Source organism: Mobula birostris, chromosome 1 (assembly GCF_030028105.1).
Source record: "Mobula birostris isolate sMobBir1 chromosome 1, sMobBir1.hap1, whole genome shotgun sequence".
Taxonomy (NCBI): Eukaryota; Metazoa; Chordata; class Chondrichthyes; order Myliobatiformes; family Myliobatidae; genus Mobula; species Mobula birostris.
Genome location: NC_092370.1, coordinates 253,528,461 through 253,550,801, shown reverse-complemented (window position 1 = coordinate 253,550,801; position 22,341 = coordinate 253,528,461). Strand labels below are relative to the sequence as shown.

The following is a 22,341-nucleotide window of genomic DNA, read 5'->3' as shown; positions in this document are numbered from 1 at the left end:
GGGTGGTAGCAGAGAGGCCTGTGACTAGTGGTGTGCCACAGGGATCAGTGCTGGGTCCATTGTCATTTGTCATCTATATCAATGATCTGGATGAATGATCTGGAAGAGAAATTAGGGATAGTATCAATTCCAAAGAAGAAGCATACAAATTAGCCAGAGAAAGTGGCTCACCTGAGGACTGGGAGAAATTCAGAGTTCAGCAGAGGAGAACAAAGGGCTTAATTAGGAAGGGGAAAAAAGATTATGAGAGAAAACTGGCAAGGAACATAAAAACAGACTGTAAAAGCTTTTATAGATATGTAAAAAGGAAAAGACTGGTAAAGACAAATGTAGGTCCCCTGCAGACAGAAACAGGTGAATTGATTATGGGGAGCAAGGACATGGCAGACCAATTGAATAATTACTTTGGTTCTGTCTTCACTAAGGAGGACATAAATAATCTTCCAGAAATAGTAGGGGACAGAGGGTCCAGTGAGATGGAGGAACTGAGCGAAATACATGTTAGTAGGGAAGTGGTGTTAGGTAAATTGAAGAGATTGAAGGCAGATAAATCCCCAGGGCCAGATGGTCTGCATCCTAGAGTGCTTAAGGAAGTAGCCCAAGAAATAGTGGATGCATTAGTGATAATTTTTCAAAACTCGTTAGATTCTGGACTAGTTCCTGAGGATTGGAGGGTGGCTAATGTAACTCCACTTTTTAAAAAAGGAGGGAGAGAGAAACCGGGGAATTATAGACCGGTTAGCCTAACGTCGGCGGTGGGGAAACTGCTGGAGTCAGTTATCAAGGATGTGATAACAGCACATTTGGAAAGCGGTGAAATGATCGGACAAAGTCAGCATGGATTTGTGAAAGGAAAATCATGTCTGACGAATCTCGTAGAATTTTTTGAGGATGTAACTAGTAGAGTGGATAGGGGAGAACCAGTGGATGTGGTATATTTGGATTTTCAAAAGGCTTTTGACAAGGTCCCACACAGGAGATTAGTGTGCAAACTTAAAGCACACGGTATTGGGGGTAAGGTATTGGTGTGGGTGGAGAATTGGTTAGCAGACAGGAAGTAAAGAGTGGGAATAAACGGGACCTTTTCAGAATGGCAGGCGGTGACTAGTGGGGTACCGCAAGGCTCAGTGCTGGGACCCCAGTTGTTTACAATATATATTAATGACTTGGATGAGGGAATTAAATGCAGCATCTCCAAGTTTGCGGATGACACGAAGCTGGGTGGCAGTGTTAGCTGTGAGGAGGATGCTAAGAGGATGCAGGGTGACTTGGATAGGTTGGGTGAGTGGGCAAATTCATGGCAGATGCAATTTAATGTGGATAAATGTGAAGTTATCCACTTTGGTGGCAAAAATAGGAAAACAGATTATTATCTGAATGGTGGCCGATTAGGAAAAGGGGAGGTGCAACGAGACCTGGGTGTCATTATACACCAGTCATTGAAAGTGGGCATGCAGGTATAGCAGGTGGTGAAAAAGGCGAATGGTATGCTGGCATTTATAGCGAGAGGATTCGAGTACAGGAGCAGGGAGGTACTACTGCAGTTGTACAAGGCCTTGGTGAGACCACACCTGGAGTATTGTGTGCAGTTTTGGTCCCCTAATCTGAGGAAAGACATCCTTGCCATAGAGGGAGTACAAAGAAGGTTCACCAGATTGATTCCTGGGATGGCAGGACTTTCATATGAAGAAAGACTGGATGAACTGGGCTTGTACTCGTTGGAATTTAGAAGATTGAGGGGGGATCTGATTGAAACGTATAAGATCCTAAAGGGATTGGACAGGCTAGATGCAGGAAGATTGTTCCCGATGTTGGGGAAGTCCAGAACGAGGGGCCACAGTTTGAGGATAGAGGGGAAGCCTTTTAGGACCGAGATTAGGAAAAACTTCTTCACACAGAGAGTGGTGAATCTGTGGAATTCTCTGCCACAGGAAACAGTTGAGGCCAGTTCATTGGCTATATTTAAGAGGGAGTTAGATATGGCCCTTTTGGCTACGGGGGTCAGGGGGTATGGAGGGAAGGCTGGGGCGGAGTTCTGAGTTGGATGATCAGCCATGATCATAATAAATGGCGGTGCAGGCTCGAAGGGCCGAATGGCCTACTCCTGCACCTATTTTCTATGTTTCTCTGTTTCTATAATGTGGTAAATTGGATCAGCAAATTTGCTGATGATACAAAGATTGGAGGTGTAGTAGACAGTGAGGAAGGTTTTCAGAGCCTGCAGAGGGACTTGGACCAGCTGGAAAAATGGGCTGAAAAATGGCAGATGGAGTTTAATACAGACAAGTGTGAGGTATTGCACATTGGAAGGACAAACCAAGGTAGAACATACAGGGTTAATGGTAAGGCACTGAGGAGTGCAGTAGAACAGAGGGATCTGGGAATACAGATACAAAATTCCCTAAAAGTGGCGTCACAGGTAGATAGGGTCCTAAAGAGAGCTTTTGGTACATTGGCCTTTATTAATCAAAGTATTGAGTATAAGAGCTAGAATGTTATGATGAGGTTGTATAAGGCATTGGTGAGGCCAAATCTGGAGTATTGTGTCCAGTTTTGGTCACCAAATTACAGGAAGGATATAAATAAGGTTGAAAGAGTACAGAGAAGGTTTACAAGGATGTTGCCGGGACTTGAGAAACTCAGTTACAGAGAAAGATTGAATAGGTTAGGACTTTATTCCCTGGAGCGTAGAAGAATGAGGGGAGATTTGATAGAGGTATATAAAATTATGATGGGTATAGATAGAGTGAATGCAAGCAGGCTTTTTCCACTGAGGCAAGGGGAGAAAAAAACCAGAGGACATGGGTTAAGGGTGAGGAGGGAAATGTTTAAAGGGAACATTAGCGAGGGCTTCTTCACGCAGAGAGTGGTGGGTGTATGGAATGAGCTGCCTGGGAGTATGGAATGAGCTGCCAGACGAGGTGGTAAATGCGGGTTCTTTTTTAACATTTAAGAATAAATTGGACAGATACATGGATGGGAGGTGTATGGAGGGATATGGTCAGTGTGCAGGTCAGTGGGACTAGGCAGAAAACGGTTCGGCACAGCCAAGAAGGGCCAAAAGGCCTGTTTCTATGCTGTAGTTTCTATGGTTCTATGGTATGGTAAGGCAGGAACGGGGTACTGATTGTGGATGATCATCCATGATCACAGCGAATGGCGGTGCTGGCTCAAAGGGCCGAATGGCCTATTCCTGCACGTATTGTCTATTATAATGTTGTATATTTAACTATATGCTGTATATGCACTTTATGTCAACTTTTACAAATACAGAATATTTTGTATCTGTTAATATTATTTTATGTCTGTGTGTGATATATGTACTGTGCTTTGTAGCTTGGTTCCAGAGCAACATTGTTTCATTTAGCTGTTGTTTTTATGACCTGGCTATTCAGAAAGCTGGCAAATCGGCTTCTGGTTTAATGAGTGCAGTTTCAAGATCTCCCATTCACTCATAGAAGGTTTGGTTAACACAGGCATCCGAGTCCACACAAGCCTCACATTCCCTTCCACACTCCAGAAACCCAGTTGCTACACTCCTTCTCACCTTCCGGAAACCCCCTATACATACACACACACCCTCCCACACCCTACAATCCCCCACACTCCTTCCCACTCCTCGGAACCCCCCAGCACCCCTCCCACTCCCTGGATCCCCATTCACTCCCCGGAAACACCCACCCACTTCCTGGAACATCCCCCTCCCACTCCCGGAATCCCTCACCACACTCCCACTTCCCGGAATCCCTCACCACCTCCCACTCCCCAAAATCCCTCACCACACTCTCACTCCCCGGAAAGCCCTATACTTGCTGTTGGAACTGCTTTTCATATTGTATGTCAAAGGTTTGGGTGAAGGAGTTGATGGCTTCATGGCCAAGTTTGCTGATGATACAAGGGCAGGTAGTGTTTGGGGTGTCTGCGGAAGGAGTTGGATAGGTTGGGAGAAAGAAGTCGCAGATGGAATATAATGTAGGGGAGTGCATGGGAATAAAGACACTGACTTCTTTGTAAATGGGGAGAAAATTCAAAAATCAGAGGTGCAGGGGGACTTGGGTGTCCTTGTGCAGGATTCCCTAAAGGTTAACTTGCAGGCTGAGTCTGTGGTAAGAAATGCAAATGCCATGTTAGCATTCATTTCGAGAGGACTAGAATACAAAAGCAAGAACGCAATGCTGAGGTCTTAAACAACAGGAATTCTGCAGATGCTGGAAATTCAAGCAAGACACATCAAAGTTGCTGGTGAACGCAGCAGGCCAAGCAACACCTCTAGGAAGAGGTACAGTCGACGTTTCAGGCCGAGACCCTTCGTCAGGACGAACTGAAGGAAGAGTTAGTAAAAGATTTGAAAGTGGGAGGGGGAGGGGGAGATCCAAAATGATAGGAGAAGACAGGAGGGGGAGGGATGGAGCGAAGAGCTGGACAGGTGATTGGCAAAGGGGATCTGCTCTCAGGATGAGGCTTTTCATTCCAGGACGAGGGAGGTGTCCTCCTTTTTTAAAGAAAGGGGCTTCCCTTCCTCCACTATCAACTCTGCTCTCAAACGCATCTTCCACATTTCACTCACATCTGCTCTCACTCCATCCTCCTGCCACCCCACTAGGAATAGGATTCCCCTGGTCCTCACCTACCACCCCACCAGCCTCCGGGTCCAACATATTATTCTCCGTATCTTCTGCCACCTCCAATGGGATCCCACCACTAAGTACATCTTTCCCTCCCCCCCCACTGCTTTCCGCAGGGATCTCTCCCTATGCGACTCCCTTGTCCATTCGTCCCCCCCATCCCTCCCCACTGATCTCCCTCCTGGCACTTATCCTTGTAAGCGGAACAAGTGCTACACATGCCCTTACACTTCCTCCCTCACCACCATTCAGGGCCCCAAACAGTCCTTCCAGGTGAGGTGACACTTCATCTGTGAGTTGGCTGGGGTGATATACTGCGTTCGGTGCTCCCGATGTGGCCTTCTATATATTGGCGAGACCCGACGCAGACTGGGAGACCGCTTTGCTGAACACCTACGCTCTGTCCGCCAGAGAAAGCAGGATCTCCCAGTGGCCACACATTTTAATTCCACATCCCATTCCCATTCTGACATGTCTATCCATGGCCTCCTCTACTGTAAAGATGAAGCCACACTCAGGTTGGAGGAACAACATCTTATATTCCATCTCCAACCTGATGGCATGAACATCGACTTCTCTAACTTCCGCTAATGCCCCACCTCCCCCTCGTACCCCATCCGTTATTTATTTTTATACACACATTCTTTCTCTCACTCTCCTTTTTCTCCCCCTGCCCCTCTGACTATACCCCTTGCCCATCCTCTGGGTCCCCCCCCCACCTGTCTTTCTCCCCGGACCTCCTGTCCCATGATCCTCTCATATCCCCTTTGCCAATCACCTGTCCAGCTCTTGGCTCCATCCCTTGCCCTCCTGTCTTCTCCTATCATTTTGGATCTCCCCTCCCCCTCCCACTTTCAAATCTCTTACTAACTCTTCCTTCAGTTAGTCCTGACGAAGGGTCTCGGCCTGAAACGTCGACTGTACCTCTTCCTAGAGATGCTGCCTGGCCTGCTGCGTTCACCAGCAACTTTGATGGCTGAGGTCTTATAAGCATTTATGATACCCCACGGAGTATTGTGAGCAGTTTTAGGCTTCTTATTTAAGAAATTATGCACTGGCGTTGGACAGAATCCAGAGGAGGTTCACGAGAATCATCCCAGGAATGAAAGAGTTAATATATGAGGAGCAATTGATGGCCCTGCCTCTGTACTTGCTGGAATTTAGAAGAACAAGGAGATATCACGTTGAAATTTATCAAATATTGAAAGGTCTGGATACAATAGATGTGGCGAGGATGTTCATATAGTGGGTGAACCTAGGACCAGCGAGCGCAGCTTCAGAATTGAAGAACACTCATTTAGAACGGAGATGAACAAAAGATTTCCTTAGCCCGAGGATGGTGAATAAGTGGAATTCTTTGCCACAGTGCAGGCCAAGTCATTGGACATATTTAAGGTGAAGGTTGATAAGTTCTTGAATAATCAAATGGTCAAAAATTAGAGAGAAGGCAGAAGAATAGGGTTGAGAGGAAAATGGATGTGATGAAGTGGCAGAGCAAACTCGCTGGGCCAAATGGCCTAATTCTGCTCCTAGGTCTTATTTATGGTGTTATGCCACTCTAACCACAAGCGATAAGATTTAGGAGCAGAATTAGGCCATTTGGCCCATCGTGTCTGTTTCACCATTTCATCATGGTTAATTTATTATCCTTCTCAATCCCATTCTTCTGTCTTCTCCCTGTAATCTTTGACACCCTGTCTAATCAAGAACCTATGCACCTCTGCCTTAAATATACCTAATAACCTGGCCTACACAGCCATATTGTGGCAACTAATTCCACAGGTTCACCACCCACTGGCTGAAGAAATTCCTCCTCATCTCTGTTCTAAATGGACAGCCCTCTATTCTAAAGCTGTGCCCTCTGGTCTTAGACTCCCCCACTTGGAGATATTCTCTCCACATCCACTCTATCTAGGTCTTTCACATTAGTGAAAATGTAATTCCTGTTGGAAAATGACTTTGACATGATCAGCTGACCCAAACTATAATTTGGGTCACTGAGACGCATGGGAATCCTCATGAAGGATTCCCTAAAGGTTAATTTGCATATTGAGTCAGCAGTGAGTAAAACAAATGCAACGTTAGCATTCATTTTGAGGGGCCTAGAATATGAAAGCAAGGATGTAATGCTGAGTTTTATAAGGCACTGGTAAGACCTCATGGAGTATTGTGAGCAGTTTTGGACCCCTTATCTAAGAAATGATGTGTTGAGATTGGAGAGAGTACCAGGGAGGTTCACGAGAATGATTCCGGGAATGAAAGGTTTACCATTGAGGAGTGTTTGATGGCTCTGGGCCTGTACTTGCTGAAATTCAGAACAATGGGGGGGGGCGGAATCTCATGGAAACCTATTGAATATTGAAAGGCCTAGATAGAGTGGATGTGGAGAGGATGTTTTCTAATGCCTAGGACCAGAACACATAACCTCAGAATGGAGAGGCGTCCATTTAGAACAAAGATGAGGATGAATTTCTTTAGCCAGAAGGTGATGAATCTGTGTGATTCGTTGCTACAAGCGGCTGTGGAGGCCAAGTCATTGGGTGTTTTAAGGCAGAGCTTGATAGATTCTTGATTTGTAAAGGCGTGAAAGATTACGGGGAGAAAGCGGGAGAATGGAATTAAGAGGGAAATGGAAAAGCCATGATCAAATGGAAGAGCAGACCCAATGGGACGAATGGCCTAATTCTGCTCCTACGTCTTATGGTCTTATAATGAGAACACTACACTGCAATAGGGCACATCAGACAAGTTATGAGGAGGTAGATGGTCCGTTTCCCAATGAGCTGGACTTCCAGTGATAACAGCTACAAGCAGTTCAAATGTGCAAACCACATTTTATTCATTAATAATACTTGAAGACAGGCATGGGTTCTACATTATTGTAATTGAAAAACAAAAAATATTGGAAAACTTAGCAAATGAGGTATAATCTGCAGAGTAGAAAATAGAATTAATATTCTGTAGGACTGACAAAAGATCATTGACCTGAAATATTAATTCTGATTTTTACTCCACAGATGTTGCTAACCTGCAGAGCGTTGTCAGAATTCTCTGTCTTAACTTTGCATTAACATCTACAGTATTTGGTTTTGTAACCTATTCTATCAGAACACCCAGAACAGATCAAACCAGAATAAATTAGTAAATGCATACCAGCCAGAGGATGAAATTAATGGTAAGTACAGTGGGAACGCCTCCAAATGGCAGCCCCTGAAGGACAGTGCTATGGGATCGCGCACTGTAGCAATGTTCCACTGTTTCATTGGTCAGCGAGTCGAGGAAGCTGAGGAAACCCAGGTTATGTTCAGGTCTGCTGCTTAGGGCTTGTGGGGAAAGCTGGAGTGTAGAGCCGTCCATCTAAAGTCCACTGCCAACGTCACAAGCTGGTGTACCTGTGCAGACAAATGTTTTATACGGAGGTCAATATGGATCATGGGTGAGTCTGGGCAGCTAGACCAGTACAGAGACATAGAAACTCCACGCCATGGTCTTCTACAGCTACTTTGGGAAGTATCCTTTTCCTGTATTTTTCTATCTTCTATGTTCTAGATGTCAATATGGAACGTGAGTGAGTCCAGGTAGCCAGACCAGTAGAAAATCACAGAAATGTACAACACAGAATCCCAGTGCTTCCATCCTGAACACGATGTCCATCCACACTATCCATGGGGAAGTTCACAATATAATGAGCGAGGTGTTGAATGCCTTAAAATGAATCTCTAAGGCTTGACCAGCTATATCCAACAACACTGTGGAGGGTTAGAGAAGAAATTGTGGGATCCCCGGCTGAAATACTTGCATCACCATTAGCCATAAGTGAATTATTAGAAGGTAGTGAATATTGTGCCTTTTATTTAAGAAAATGGTAAAGAAAAACCTTGGAAATATAGACTAGTAAGTCTAACATCTATGATAGGTAAGTTAATGGAGAATATTCTGAGGGATAAAACATACATAAATCAGGAAAAACTTTGGTTGATTAGAGGAATTCAGTATGGCCCTGTGCACAGGAGATCATATCTTACAAATTTGATGCTGGAGGAACTCAGCAGGTCTATGGAGAGGAATAAGTGATTGATGTTTTGGGCTGAGACACTTCATCAGGACTGGAAAGGAAGTGGAAAGGAAGTGGAAAGAAGCAGAATAAGAAGGGGGAGGGTGCGGTATGAAGGTCCACATACCTCCTCTGTAAACAGAGTTTTTAGAGCACCAAGTTCCTGGAGTTCACATCACAGGTGATCTCACCTGGTCTCTAAATATCACCACCATGAACAAGAAGGCACAGCAGCATCTCCACAAGCAATGCTCCCCTCCCCCCTCCCCACCATCTTAACTGCATTTTACAGGCACACCATTGAGAGCATCCTGACAAGTTGCATCTCCATTTGGTATGGGAGCAGCTGTGCATCAGACTGGAAGTGCCCACAAAGGACCATGAGAATGGCTGAGAGCATCATAGGGGTCTCCCTACTATCCACTGGGGGCATTTTATTAGGAGTGCAGCATATGCAGGCCTTTAGCATTATTAAGGATCCCACCCATCTATCCAGCATCCTCTTTGACTTTCTAACATCAGGCAGGAGACTCCGGTTTGAATAAACAAAAAAAGTCTGGACAGTAAACAGTTTCTTCCTTAGGCCATTAGGCTTCTACACTCCCCGCTGCATCACATTCAAAGTATTAGTGGTTGATCTGTTCTATACCTTACAACATTTAATTTATGCATTTTAGTTTGTCATTTATGTGCGATTCATCAGATTTTATTCTTACTTTCATAACTTGTAACAAAACACACTGATGGATGTAACAAAACTCACTGATGAAGGTAGAACAATAGATGTAGTGTATATGGATTTCAGTACGGCATTTGATAAGGTTCCCCATGCAAGGCTCCTTCAAAAAGTACAGAGGCATGGGATCCAAGGAGACCTTGCTTTGTGGATCCAGAATTGGCTTATCCAAAAAGGCAAAGGGTGGTTGTAGATGGTTTGTATTCTGCATGAAGGTCGGTGACCAGTGGTGTTCCACAGGGATCTGTTCTGGGACCCCTCCTCTTTGTGATTTTTATAAATGACCTGGATGAAGAAGTAGAAGGGTGGGTTAGTAAGTTTGCTGATGACACAAAGGTTGGGGGTGTTGTGGATAGTCTGTAGTGTTGTCAGAGGTTACAGTGGGACATTCATAGGATGTAGAACTGGGCTGACAAGTGGCAGATGGACTTCAACCCAGATAAGTGTGAAGTGGTTCACTTTGGTAGGTCTAATTTGAAGACAGAATATAATATAAGACAGTAAGGTAGAAGGGCTGAAATGCGTGTACCTCAATGCAAGAAGCATCAGGAACAAAGGTGATGAACTGAGAGCTTGGATACATACATGGAATTATGATGTAGTGGCCATTACAGAGACTTGGCTGGCACCAGGGCAGGAATGGATTCTCAATATTCCTGGGTTTCACTGCTTTAAAAGGGATAGAGAGGGTGGAAAAAGGGGAGGAGGGGTGGCATTTCTGATCAGGGATACTATTACAGCTACAGAAAGGGTGGGTAATGTAGCAGGATCCTCTTTTGAGTCAATATGGGTGGAAGTCAGGAACAGGAAGGGAGAAGTTACTCTATTGGGGGTATTCTATAGGCCCCCTGGTAGCAGCAGAGATACAGAGGAGCAGATTGGGAGGCAGATTTTGGAAAGGTGCAAAAATAACAGGGTTGTTATCATGGGTGACTTTAACTTCCCTAATATTGATTGGCACCTGATTAGTTCCAAGGGTTTAGATGGGGCAGAATTTGTTAAGTGTGTCCAGGATGGATTCCTGTCACAGTATGTGGACAGGCCAACCAGGGGGAATGCCATACTAAATCTCGTACTAGGTAATGAACCGGGTCAGGTCACGGAACTCTCAGTGGGTGAGCATCTGGGGGACAGTGACCACTGCTCCCTGGCCTTTATAATTATCATGGAAAAGGATAGAATCAAAGAGGACAGGAAAATTTTTAATTGGGGAAAGGTAAATTATGAGGCTATAAGGGTAGAACTTGCGGGTGTGAATTGAGATGATGTTTTTGCAGGGAAATGTACTATGGACATGTGGTCGATGTTTAGAGATCTCTTGCGAGATGTAAGGGATAAATTTGTCCAGGTGAGGAAGATAAAGAATGGTAGGGTGAAGGAACCATGGGTGACAAGTGAGGTGGAAAATCTAGTCAGGAGGAAGAAGGCAGCAGATGAGGTTTAGGAAGCAAGGATCAGATGGGTCTATTGAGGAATATAGGGAAGCAAGAAAGGAGCTTAAGAAGGGGCTGAGAAGAGCAAGAAGGGGGCATGAGAAGGCCTTGGCGAGTAGGGTAAAGGAAAACCCCAAGGCGTTCTTCACATGTGAAGAAAAAAAGGATGACAGGAGTGAAGGTAGGACTGATTAGAGATAAAGCTGGGAAGATACGCCTGGAGGCTGTGGAAGTGAGCGAGGTCCTCAATGAATACTTCTCTTCAGTATTCACCAATGAGAGGGAACTTGAGGATGGTGAGGACAATATGAGTGAGGTTGATGTTCTGGAGCATGTTGATATTAAGGGAGAGGAGGTGTTGGAGTTGTTAAAATACATTAGGACAGATAAGTCCCCGGGGCCTGATGGAATATTCCCCAGGCTGCTCCACGAGGTGAGAGAAGAGATTGCTGAGCCTCTGGCTAGGATCTTTATGTCCGCGTTGTCCACGGGAATGGTACCGGAGGACTGGAGGGAGGCGAATGTTGTTCCCTTGTTCAAAAAAGGTAGTAGGGATAGTCCGGGTAATTATAGACCAGTGAGCCTTACGTCTGTGGTGGGAAAGCTGTTGGAAAAGATTCTTAGAGATAGGATCTATAGGCATTTAGAGAATCATGGTCTGATCAGGGACAGTCAGCATGGCTTTGTGAAGGGCAGATCGTGTCTAACAAGCCTGATCGAGTTCTTTGAGGAGGTGACCAGGCATATAGATGAGCGTAGTGCAGTGGATGTGATCTATATGGATTTTAGTAAGGCACTTGACAAGGTTCCACACGGTAGGCTTATTCAGAAAGTTAGAAGGCATGGGATTCGGGGAAGTTTGGCCAGGTGGATTCAGAATTGGCTTGCCTGCAGAAGTACATTCAGATTGGAGGATTGTGACTAGTGGTGTCCCACAAGGATCTGTTCTGGGACCTCTACTTTTCGTGATTTTTATTAACGACCTGGATGTGGGGGTAGAAGGGTGGGTTGGCAAGTTTGCAGACGACACAAAAGTTGGTGGTGTTGTAGATAGTGTAGAGGATTGTCAAAGATTGCAGAGAGACATTGATAGGATGCAGAAGTGGACTGAGAAGTGGCAGATGGAGTTCAACCCGGAGACGTGTGAGGTGGTACACTTTGGAAGGACAAACTCCAAGGCAGAGTACAAAGTAAATGGCAGGATGCTTGGTAGTGTGGAGGAGCAGAGGGATCTCGGGGTACATGTCCACAGATCCCTGAAAGTTGCCTCACAGGTGGATAGGGTAGTTAAGAAAGCTTATGGGGTGTTAGCTTTCATAAGTCGAGGGATAGAGTTTAAGAGTCGTGATGTAATGATGAAGCTCTATAAAACTCTGGTTAGGCCACACTTGGTGTATTGTGTCCAGTTCTGATCACCTCACTATAGGAAGGATGTGGAAGCATTGGAAAGGGTACAGAGGAGATTTACCAGGATGCTGCCTGGTTTAGAAAGTATGGATTATGATCAGAGATTAAGGGAGCTAGGGCTTTACTCCTTGGAGAGAAGGAGGATGAGAGGAGACAAGATAGAGGTGTACAAGATAATAAGAGGAATAGATAGAGTGGATAGCCAGCGCCTCTTCCCCAGGGCACTACTGCTCAATACAAGAGGACATGGCTTTAAGGTAAGGAGTGTGAAGTTCAAGGGGGATATTAGAGGAAGGTGTTTTACTCAGTGGTTGGTGTGTGGAATGCACTGCCTGAGTCAGTGGTGGAGGCAGATACACTAGTGAAGTTTGAGAGACTACTAGACAGGTATATGGAGGAATTTAAGGTGGAGGCTTATATGGGAGGCAGGGTTTGTGGGTTGGCACAACATTGTGGGCCGAAGGGCCTGTACTGTGCTGTACTGTTCTATGTTCTATGTTCTAAAATAGGCCAAAGCCAACATGGTTTCCTTAAGGGAAAATCTTACCTTCCAAATCTGTTGGAATTCTTTGAAGAAATAACAAGCAGGATAGACAAAGGTGAATCAGAGCATGTTGTGTATTTGGATTTTCAGATGGCCTTTGACAAGGTGCCATGAATGAGATTGCTCAAATTATGGAGGTTGATTAACTTATCAGAGACTTATGGAGAAGAGGAGTTCAGTGGGTAATAAAATGGACGAGTTCACGGTGCTAGCCAGGAGTCAGAGAACATTTCGGGAGTGCAGTGTTATGTGTTTCACTGGAGGCTGCACGAGGACATACCCAATCAAATCTTTTCCATGGATGGCTTCCAGACCGTTCGGGCTGACCGGAAGTGCACTGAGAGCGGTAAGCGTAAAGGAGTTGGGTGCTTACTGTTCTGGTTAACAATGGATGGTGCAATCTGGGTCATATTACGATCGAGGAACGTGTTTGTAGACCGGATATTGAACTTTTTGCTGTTGGACTTTGGCCATATTCCACCGAGATACAACACTGGGCGGCACGGGAGGTCATTCCTGCCTATGGCCATCAAACTTGCAGCTCCTCCCGTGGAGGGTCAGACACCCTGAGCCAATAGGCTGGTCCTGGACTTATTTTCCATCTGGCATAGTTTGTATTTTGTTGTTTGATTGTTTGTGGTTTTTGTATTGCTATATTTATGTTCTATTCTTGGTTGGTGGGGCTGTAACGAAACCCAATTTCCCTTGGGATCAATAAAGTATATCTATCTATCTATCTATCTACCTAACTATCTAACAAGTTAACAGCCCATGGTATTACAAGAAAGATTCTGGCATGGATAGAGAATTGGCTGATTTGCAGGAGGCAAAGTGTGGGAATAAAGTGAGCTCTTTCTGGTTAGCTGTGGGAGGATACTTATGTTCCACAGGGGTCTGTGTTGGGACCGCTTCTTTTTACATTTTAATGATTTGGATGACAGAATTGATGGTTTGTGGCCAGGTTTGCAGACAATATGAAGACAGTAGAGGGAAAGGTAGTTGGCCTCCACAGCTGCCTGTAGCAACAAATTCCACAGATTCACCACTCTCTGGCTTAAGAAATACCTCCTCATCTCCATTCTAAAAAGGCACCCCTCTACTCTAAGGCTGTGACTTCTAGTCTTAGACTCTCCCACCATAGGAAACATCCTCTCCACATCCACTCTATTAATGTCTTTCACTATTCGATAGGTTTCAATGAGATCACCCCTCATTCTTCTGAATTCCAGTGAATGCAGTCCCAGAGCCATCAAACACTCTTCATATGACAAACCATTCAATCCTGGAATCATTTTCATGAACCTCTTTTGAATCCTCTCCAGTTTCAGCACATCCTTTCTAAGATAAGGGGCCCAAGCCTACTCACAATACTCACCAGTGCTTTATAAAGTCTCAACATTACGTCCTTGCTTTTATATTCTAGTCCTCTTAAAATGACTGCTAACATCCTCATCACAGACCCAACCTGCAAATTAGGAAATCCTGCACAAGGATTCTCAAGTTATTCCCAAGTTCCTTTGCACCTCAGTTTTTTTATATTTTCTCTCCATTTAGAAAAGAGTCAACCCTTTCATTTCTTCTACGAAAGGGCATAACAACACACTTCCCAGCACTGTATTCCACTTATTTCTTTGCCCATTCTCCTAAACTAAGTCCTCCTATAGCCTCTCTACTTGCTCAAAACTACCTGCCTCTCCATCTATCTTCATATCACCCACAAACTTTGCTAAGGCTCCCTTTATTCCCACTCTTTGCCTCCTGCCAATCAGCCACTGCTTATCCAAGTTAGAACCTCTCCTGTAATACCACGTGCTCATAGCTTGTTAAGTACCTTCAAGTGTGGCACTTGTCAAAGGCCTTCTGAAAATCCTTGCTGGGGTAGTGGTGGTATAATTTGTCCAGCTGTGCTGATCACCCCATCCTTAACTAAGCTGTTCCACCGTGAACATGATCTGTTATGAGTCAACATGATGCTTTCAGATCAGGTCATGCACAGCACATACCCCCGCCGCACCGCTCAGGTGTGTTTCTGGGGTACAGGGGCTAGCGACCCTTGTGCCTGTTCTATGCTGAGCAGCAGCGAACCATCTGATTGGCCTATCAGAGTTCTGGGGGTCAGGGGGTATGGAGGGAAGGCTGGGGCGGGGTTCTGAGTTGGATGATCAGCCATGATCATAATAAATGGCAGTGCAGGCTCGAAGGGCCGAATGGCCTACTCCTGCACCTATTTTCTATGTTTCTATGTTCTCTTTGGGAACTAGTTAACCTGATCAGCATTTCTGCTCTGGCCATTGTTCACGATTGCATTTAATTTAAAAAAAAAGTACGCAACATCGACCGATTCTTTCTTGTCTATCCTGCTTGATACTTCTTCAAATAATTCCAACAGATTCGTCAGGCAATATTTTTCCTTGAGAAAACCATCCTGACTATGGCCTATTTTATCATGTGCCCCCATTTACCCCAAGACCTTATCATTAATAATCGACTTCAACATCCTCCCAATCACTGAAGTCAGACTAACAGGCCTATAGTTTCCTTTCTTCTGTGTCTCTCCCTTCTTGGAAAGTGAATGTCATTTGTAATTTTCCAGTCTTCCAGAACCATTCCAGAATTCAGCGATTCTTGGAAGTTCATTACTAATGCATCCATGATCTCTTCAGCCACCTCTTTCAGAACTCCGGGCATTACACTGTCTGGTCCAGACCTTTAAGTTTCCCCAAGATCCTTCTCTCTAGTTATGTAACTTCACACACTTCATGCCTCGATACCTGGAACTTCCACCATACTGCTAGTGTCTACCACAGTGAAGACTGATGCAAAAACTTATTCAGTTCGTCCGTTATTTTGTTGCCCCCATTACTGCCTCTCCAGCATCATTTTCCAGCAGTCCAATGTCCACTCTTGCCTCTGTTTTACACTTTACGTATCTGAAGAAACCAGAGACAGAGGGTGGTGAATCTGTGGAATTCTTTGCCATAGGCGGATGTGGAGGCTGAGTCTTTACATATACGTACTTAAGACAGAGGTTGATACATTCTTGATCATTCCAGGTGTAAAAAGTTACAGGGAGAAGGCGAGAGATTGGTCTGACAGAGAAATGGATCAGCCATGATGAAATGGTGGAGCAGACTCGATGGGTCAAATGGCCTAATTCTGCTCCTATATCTTATGGTCTTATGTTCATATTACAGATCACTCAGGACAATGGGGCAGTGTAGATAACAGACACTGTGGGGAATGCGGCAAAGTGGATAGTGGGACAGTGTGGATAACGGATCTGTAACGAAGAACTCGGGCGCAGAGTAACTGGAGACGGGTATAAAACACTGATGACAGCTTATTCAAAGAATCAACAAAGATGCACAGGTCATTTGGAATGAACATCACTATGGAAAGTCTTGTTCAAGACTGAGAAACAAGTGCTGAGTTGCGTAACCTAAACAGTACAAGATCACACGAGAAATCTGCAGTTACGAATAAACAGCATGAGTAAACTTCAGAGAGCAATTAACAGGTAAAACAAGCCACAATTAGGTAAATTAACGATATTCAGGTGAAGTAAAGTGCCGAGGTCTGGGGCCCTTGGGAGACTCCTGCTGATTCAAAGGGTCTATGACAAGATCACCCCCCACCTACTTATTCTGGCTTCTTCCTCCTTTCTTCCTAGTCCTGATAAAGGGTCTCAACCCAAAATGTTGACTGTTTATTCATTTCCATATATGCTGCCTGACCTGCTAGGTTCCTGCAGCATTTTGTCTGTGTCCACAGTGAAATTAGTTTGGGACTACTGATGTAGGGTCAGGCAGAGAGATGAGCAGCATAATTTCACAGACAGACAGACACACACACACACACACACACACACACACAAACATTCTAAAATCAATGGCCTCTTGGTTGTCATTTGAAACAAGTGATCAGAATCCGATTCATTACATGGACTTATTTGTTGCTTTGAGTGGAAAGACATAAAAGAAAGGGCTTGTTTTGCTGCTGTTTGTTGTATGTTGGGTATGTGCTATTCCGCTGGACATTGCGAGTGTGCTACGTCGGATCTGGAGTGTGTTGCAACACTTGATGGCTACCCGCAGCACATCTTTGAGTGATCGTTAATGCAAACAATGCATTTTCCTATATGTTTTGATGTACATGTTATTAATAAATATAAAACTAAGAACACCCTTGTGATTAAATAGGCACATATTTTGAACGTGGGAGCATTCTGTGAAATTTGCAAGCCAACCAACAACCTCAATGCATCAATTAACAAATATTGGACACAGAGCGAAGAATAGTCAGGTGACTTCTGGGAAAGTAGTGAGGCAACATCTGTGCAAACTAGGAATCAGTCAGGCAGGATGTGGGCTATAAAAGAAGCAGCTGAAGCTTGACAGTAATCTGACAGAACAAGGTTGCCTTCGCTTCAGGGCACCAGTTTGCTTCTATTGCTTGAACAAGTCCCACTTCTCCATGATGAAATTGCACAGTGCTGACGGGCATGTTTGTACTTGGAAAGGCAGGTGCAGATTAGGGACAATCACCAAGGTTTTTGTGTGGAGAAAATCCTGTCTTACTGATTTTCTAAAGAGGTAAAAACAAGTGACATACCTAGAGAAAATGCTGGAGGAACTCAGCTGTCTCCTCTTTCATTCCAGTCCTGTTGAAAGGTCTCAGCCTGAAACGTCAACAGTTTCATTTCTATAGATGGTGCCTGAGCTGCTAAGTTCTTCCAGCATTTTGTTTTTATTTTATTTTTATTTATTAAGATATAGTGTGGAATAGGCCCTTATGGCTCTTCAAGACATACCACCCAGTAATCTCCCAATTTAAGTTTAGCCTAATCACAGGAAAATTACAATGACTAATTAATCTACCAACTGGTACATCGTTAGACTATGGGAGGAAACCGGATCTCCTGGAGGAAACTCACACAGTGTCACATGGATTACATGTGTTGCTCTAGATTTCCAGCACCTGTTGAATCTCTTGTATAAAATTCAGGTGAACCCTGCATTGCATACAGTATATTTAGGCAACAGAAACACGACCAAAAATATTTGAGATAGAGAATAAAATTTACTATCATGGAATTTATGTGATAAAGTAAGTGCATAAACACAAAACTAATTGTTTTTCAACTTGTGTTTCTTAATGCATGCTCAGAAGACACAGTTTCAGATTATGAAAACTCATAATATGAATTGATTTCTCACATTGCAACCCCCACCCCCTTGCCCTGGTAACACAGGTCTTCACCTGTAAGCAGACTGATGAAGGCAGGGTAGTAGGCATTGTCTTTCTGGACTTTAGTAAGGTGTTTGGCAAGGATTCATATGGTAGACTGGTCCAGAAGTTTAAGGTACATAGGTTTCAAGGTCAGCTGCAAAACTGGATCCAAGATGGCTTGGTGAACGGAGGTAGAAGATAGCGATATAAGGTGCTACTCTGACTGGAAGCCAATGCCTAGTGGTGTGCCATAGGGACCAGTACTGGGACCCATGTTGTTTGATCACAAACAAGAGAAAATCTGCACATGCTGGAAATCCATACAACAGACACAAAATGTAGGAGGAACTCAGCATGTTGCTCATGTTGTTTGACTTGGTTGTGAATGTTGAGGTAAGTTTGCAGGCAACAGAAATATTGGTGTTGTGCTGTCTAAAGTTACATTAGGATATGGTTCAGATTTTAAATTGTACAGAGGACTGGCAGATGGAAGATAATCTCATGAGTGTGAGTTAATGCATTTTGGAAATCAAATAGGCATAGGATACAATACATTAAATGGTAGGGCCTAAGAAATGTTGGTGAACAGGTAGACCTTGGGGTTCAAGTACGTAATTCCCTGAAAGTGGCAACACAGGTAGATAGGGTGGTCAAGAAGGCAAATGCCATGCTTGCCTTCATTAATCAAAGCTTGGAATATAAGAGTTAAGATCTTATGTTGCAACTTCACAAAATATCTATAAGGGCACTCTTGGAGTACTGTGTGTTGTTCTGATCACCTCAGTATAGGAACAATGTGATGACCCTGCAGAGAGTTCAGAGGACATTCACCAGGATGTTGTCTGGATTGGAGGACTTCAATTATGGGGAAAGATTGGACAGGCTGGGCTTGTTTTCCCTGCAGTGAAGGACGCTCAAGGGTGACCTGATAAAGGAGCATAGACACTTAAATAGGGTAGATATTCAGTATCTTTCTCGCATGGTAGTGATATCAAACTGAGTGACCTTTGGCTTATGGGGAGTAGAAGTAGTCTTAAAGTGGTTTTGTAAGAAAGGTTTATTCTACATAGAGAATGGTTGATATTTGAAACTTACTTACCACAAGAGGTGGTGGAATCAGTAAATTTAAGAGATATTTAGATAAATGGGCAAGGCCAAAAAAGGATGGAGGCCTAAGGTGGCAAATGGGATAAGTGTGAAGTCATTGGTGTATCAATTTGTGTATTTGGGGAGCAGACAACTTTTCATAAACACAAGAATATTGATTATAGAATAGAATATTGAACAAAAAAGCATAGGAACAGGCCTTTCAGCCCATGATGTCTATGCCAACCATGATGCCAAATGAAACTAATCCTATCTGCCTATACATTTTCCATAACTTCCATTCCCTTTCGTACATGTGTCTGTCTAAATATTGTTTCTGCTCCCATCTCCACCCCTGGCAGCGCATTCCAGACGAACATAAGAGAAGCAAATATAGCCTTAGCTCTGAACTGCAATGATACCTTAGTATCTGGGTATGTCAGCCAGTGGTTTCCTGCTAATGCTGACTGCACTGATATTAGCAGTAGTCTGTCAGCCATTGTATTACCCTTCTATTAACAACAACCATTCACAGATGATCAAAGTCAAGTTTTCTAACCACAGGGACAATGCATCTTACCAATCTCGACTGCTTCTGATGCCATTATTTATGTAAATCAACACACAGATAGGCATCTATCTATCGGAAACCCACTCACACAAACTTATACCTCAACAGTAACAGCCACCATCTCATCTCCTAACGTAGAACAGTTGTTTCTACTTTGATTAACCAAATGAAAACTATTTCGGACTCGGCCAGTCTCCCCAACGAAATAAGACAATTACACATGACATTCCTACAGAATAGCTACAAGGTGAAGGAAGTTAATTGGGCCTTTAATAGGGCTGACAGAGAAACCAGGAAAACTTACACTGACGAGGAACCTGTCGCTACCACCTATCTTCCCTATATTTCCATGGTTTCTGTAAGGATTGATTGCCAAAATCCTGAAGAAATACCAGATTAATACTATCCACAAACCCATAAGGAAGCTCAAATCACAGCTTATGTGGGTCAAAGATGACCTGGGGATCAGGTCGACTGGCATTGACAGGATTCCCTGCGATGCGGAGTGGTGCATATTGGCCAGATGGCCGATATACACCACTACAGAAAGGGATCTTGGCACATCAAGGAGCACAGGAGGTTTATCTGTTTTGGTTACCCAGAGAAATCAGCGATAGCAGAACACTGAATTCGTGATGATCATAGGATTGACTTCGACAGCAGAAAACTACTGTGCTAAGCCAATGGCTTTTGGGACCACCTGGTAAAGGAAGCAATTGAAATAACACTAGAGGAAAAGAATTTTAACAAAGTCAAAGGTCTCACTCTAAATAAGAACTGGCATTTGATTGTAAACAAGTTGGCAGAACGGAATCCTGATTGGATGAGAACTAACCAATCAGGAGGGAGGGACTACGAGGGTATAAACAGCACCGGACTAGACATGCCCAAGCATCCTCCCTGAAGAAGATGCAGTGTCTGTCATCAAAACATCGGTTATAATTGATACCTGTACCTGGCAGGTAGTTCGAGAATAATTTATTCAAACAATTCCTCCATGCTCGGTAAATTTGTAGAATAAATATTCAAACACGAGAAAATCTGCAGATGCTGGAATTTCAAGCAACACACATCAAAGTTGCTGGTGAACGCAGCAGGCCAGGCAGCATCTCTAGGAAGAGGTACAGTCGACGCTTCAGGCCGAGACCCTTTGTCAGGACTAACTGAAAGAAGAGATAGAAAGAGATTTGAAAGTGGAAGGGGGAGATCCGAAATGATAGGAGAAGACAGCAGGGGGAGGGATTAAGCTAAGAGCTGGAAAGTTGATGTGGCAAAAGGGATACAGAGTTGGAGAAGGGGGAGGATCATGGGACAGGAGGCCTAGAGAGAAAGAAAGGGGGAGGGGTACGCAGAAGAAGGTGGAGACCAGGCAAGGAGTGATTGTGAGAAGGACAGAGAGAGAAAGAAGAAAGAAAAAATAAATAGATAGATAGATAAATAAATAAATATTGATGTTTCAGGCCTCGTACAATTCTGATGCAGAGTCACTGACTTGGAATGTTATCCGCTTTTCTTTCCATAGATGCTGCTTGCATTGCTATTTCCAACATTTTTTTAAATTTTAGATTTCCATCATCTGCAATGGATCCACAAGATGCTACAGATGCAGACTCGTGTCTCCACTGTACTACTCCACTATAAAGTCTGTCTAAGGTATACTGGTAGCAGAAGATTTTTTCCTTTCTCTGAAGGAACTTCTGTGAGAATGTCTTTCACTGCTTCCATCTTGGTTTCTACTGTCGACCAGCTCTTGAACTATGTTCTTATCATGACCCACTACAACAGACACATGTCATTCCTCAGTACCTGCCTTTGCTGCCATCTTGTCCACAGTTTCCAGATCTTTCCAGAAAAGTCTGTATGTAACCGGAGGAGATAGCAGAGGTACTTAATGAATATTTTGCTTCAGTATTCGCTAGAGAATAGTCATAGTCATACTTTATTGATCCCGGGGGAAATTGGTTTTCGTTACAGTTGCACCATAAATAATAAATAGTAATAAACCATACATAGCTAAATAGTAATATGTAAATTATGCCAGGAAATAAGTCCAGGACCAGCCTATTGGCTCAGGGTGTCTGACCCTCCAAGTTGTAAAGTTTGATGGCACAGGCAGGAATGACTTCCTATGACGCTCTGTGTTGCATCTCGGTGGAATGAGTCTCTGGCTGAATGTACTCCTGTGCCCACCTAGTACATTATGAAGTGGATGGGAGACATTCTTCAAGATGGCATGCAACTGCAACTCCAAAGGACCTTGGCGATTGTAGGGATGACTTAAAGCGGATTTAAAAGCTTCAGCATATAGACATTAAGAAAGAGGATGCACTGGAGCTTTTGGAAAGCATCAAGTTGGATAAGTCACCGGGACCGGACAAGATGTACCCCAGGCTACTTGGGAAGGCGAAGGAGGAGTTGCTGAGCATCTGGCAATGATCTTTGCATCATCCATGGGGATGGGAGAGGTTGTAGAGGATTGGAGGGTTGCGGATGTTGTTCCCTTATTCAAGACAGGGAGTAGAGATAGCCCAGGAAATTATAGACCAGTGAGTCTTACTTCAGTGGTTGGTAAGTTGACGGAGAAAGTCCTGAGAGGCAAGATTTCTGAACGTTTGGAGAGGCATAATATGATTAGGAATAGTCAGCATGGCTTTGT

At 44.0% G+C, this 22,341-nt stretch overlaps 1 protein-coding gene across 1 annotated transcript in view; it reads right to left on the bottom strand.

Moving 5' to 3' along the window:
- The window catches only part of tmem63c (transmembrane protein 63C), a 228,636-nt gene extending 220,654 nt beyond the window's left edge, over positions 1–7,982 (bottom strand). Inside the window, exon 1 of the mRNA XM_072251616.1 lies at positions 7,779–7,982. Within this exon, the coding sequence (XP_072107717.1) occupies positions 7,779–7,982 (204 nt within the window). The remainder of the gene's footprint in view (positions 1–7,778) is intronic.
- Positions 7,983–22,341: the final 14,359 nt, after the last annotated feature.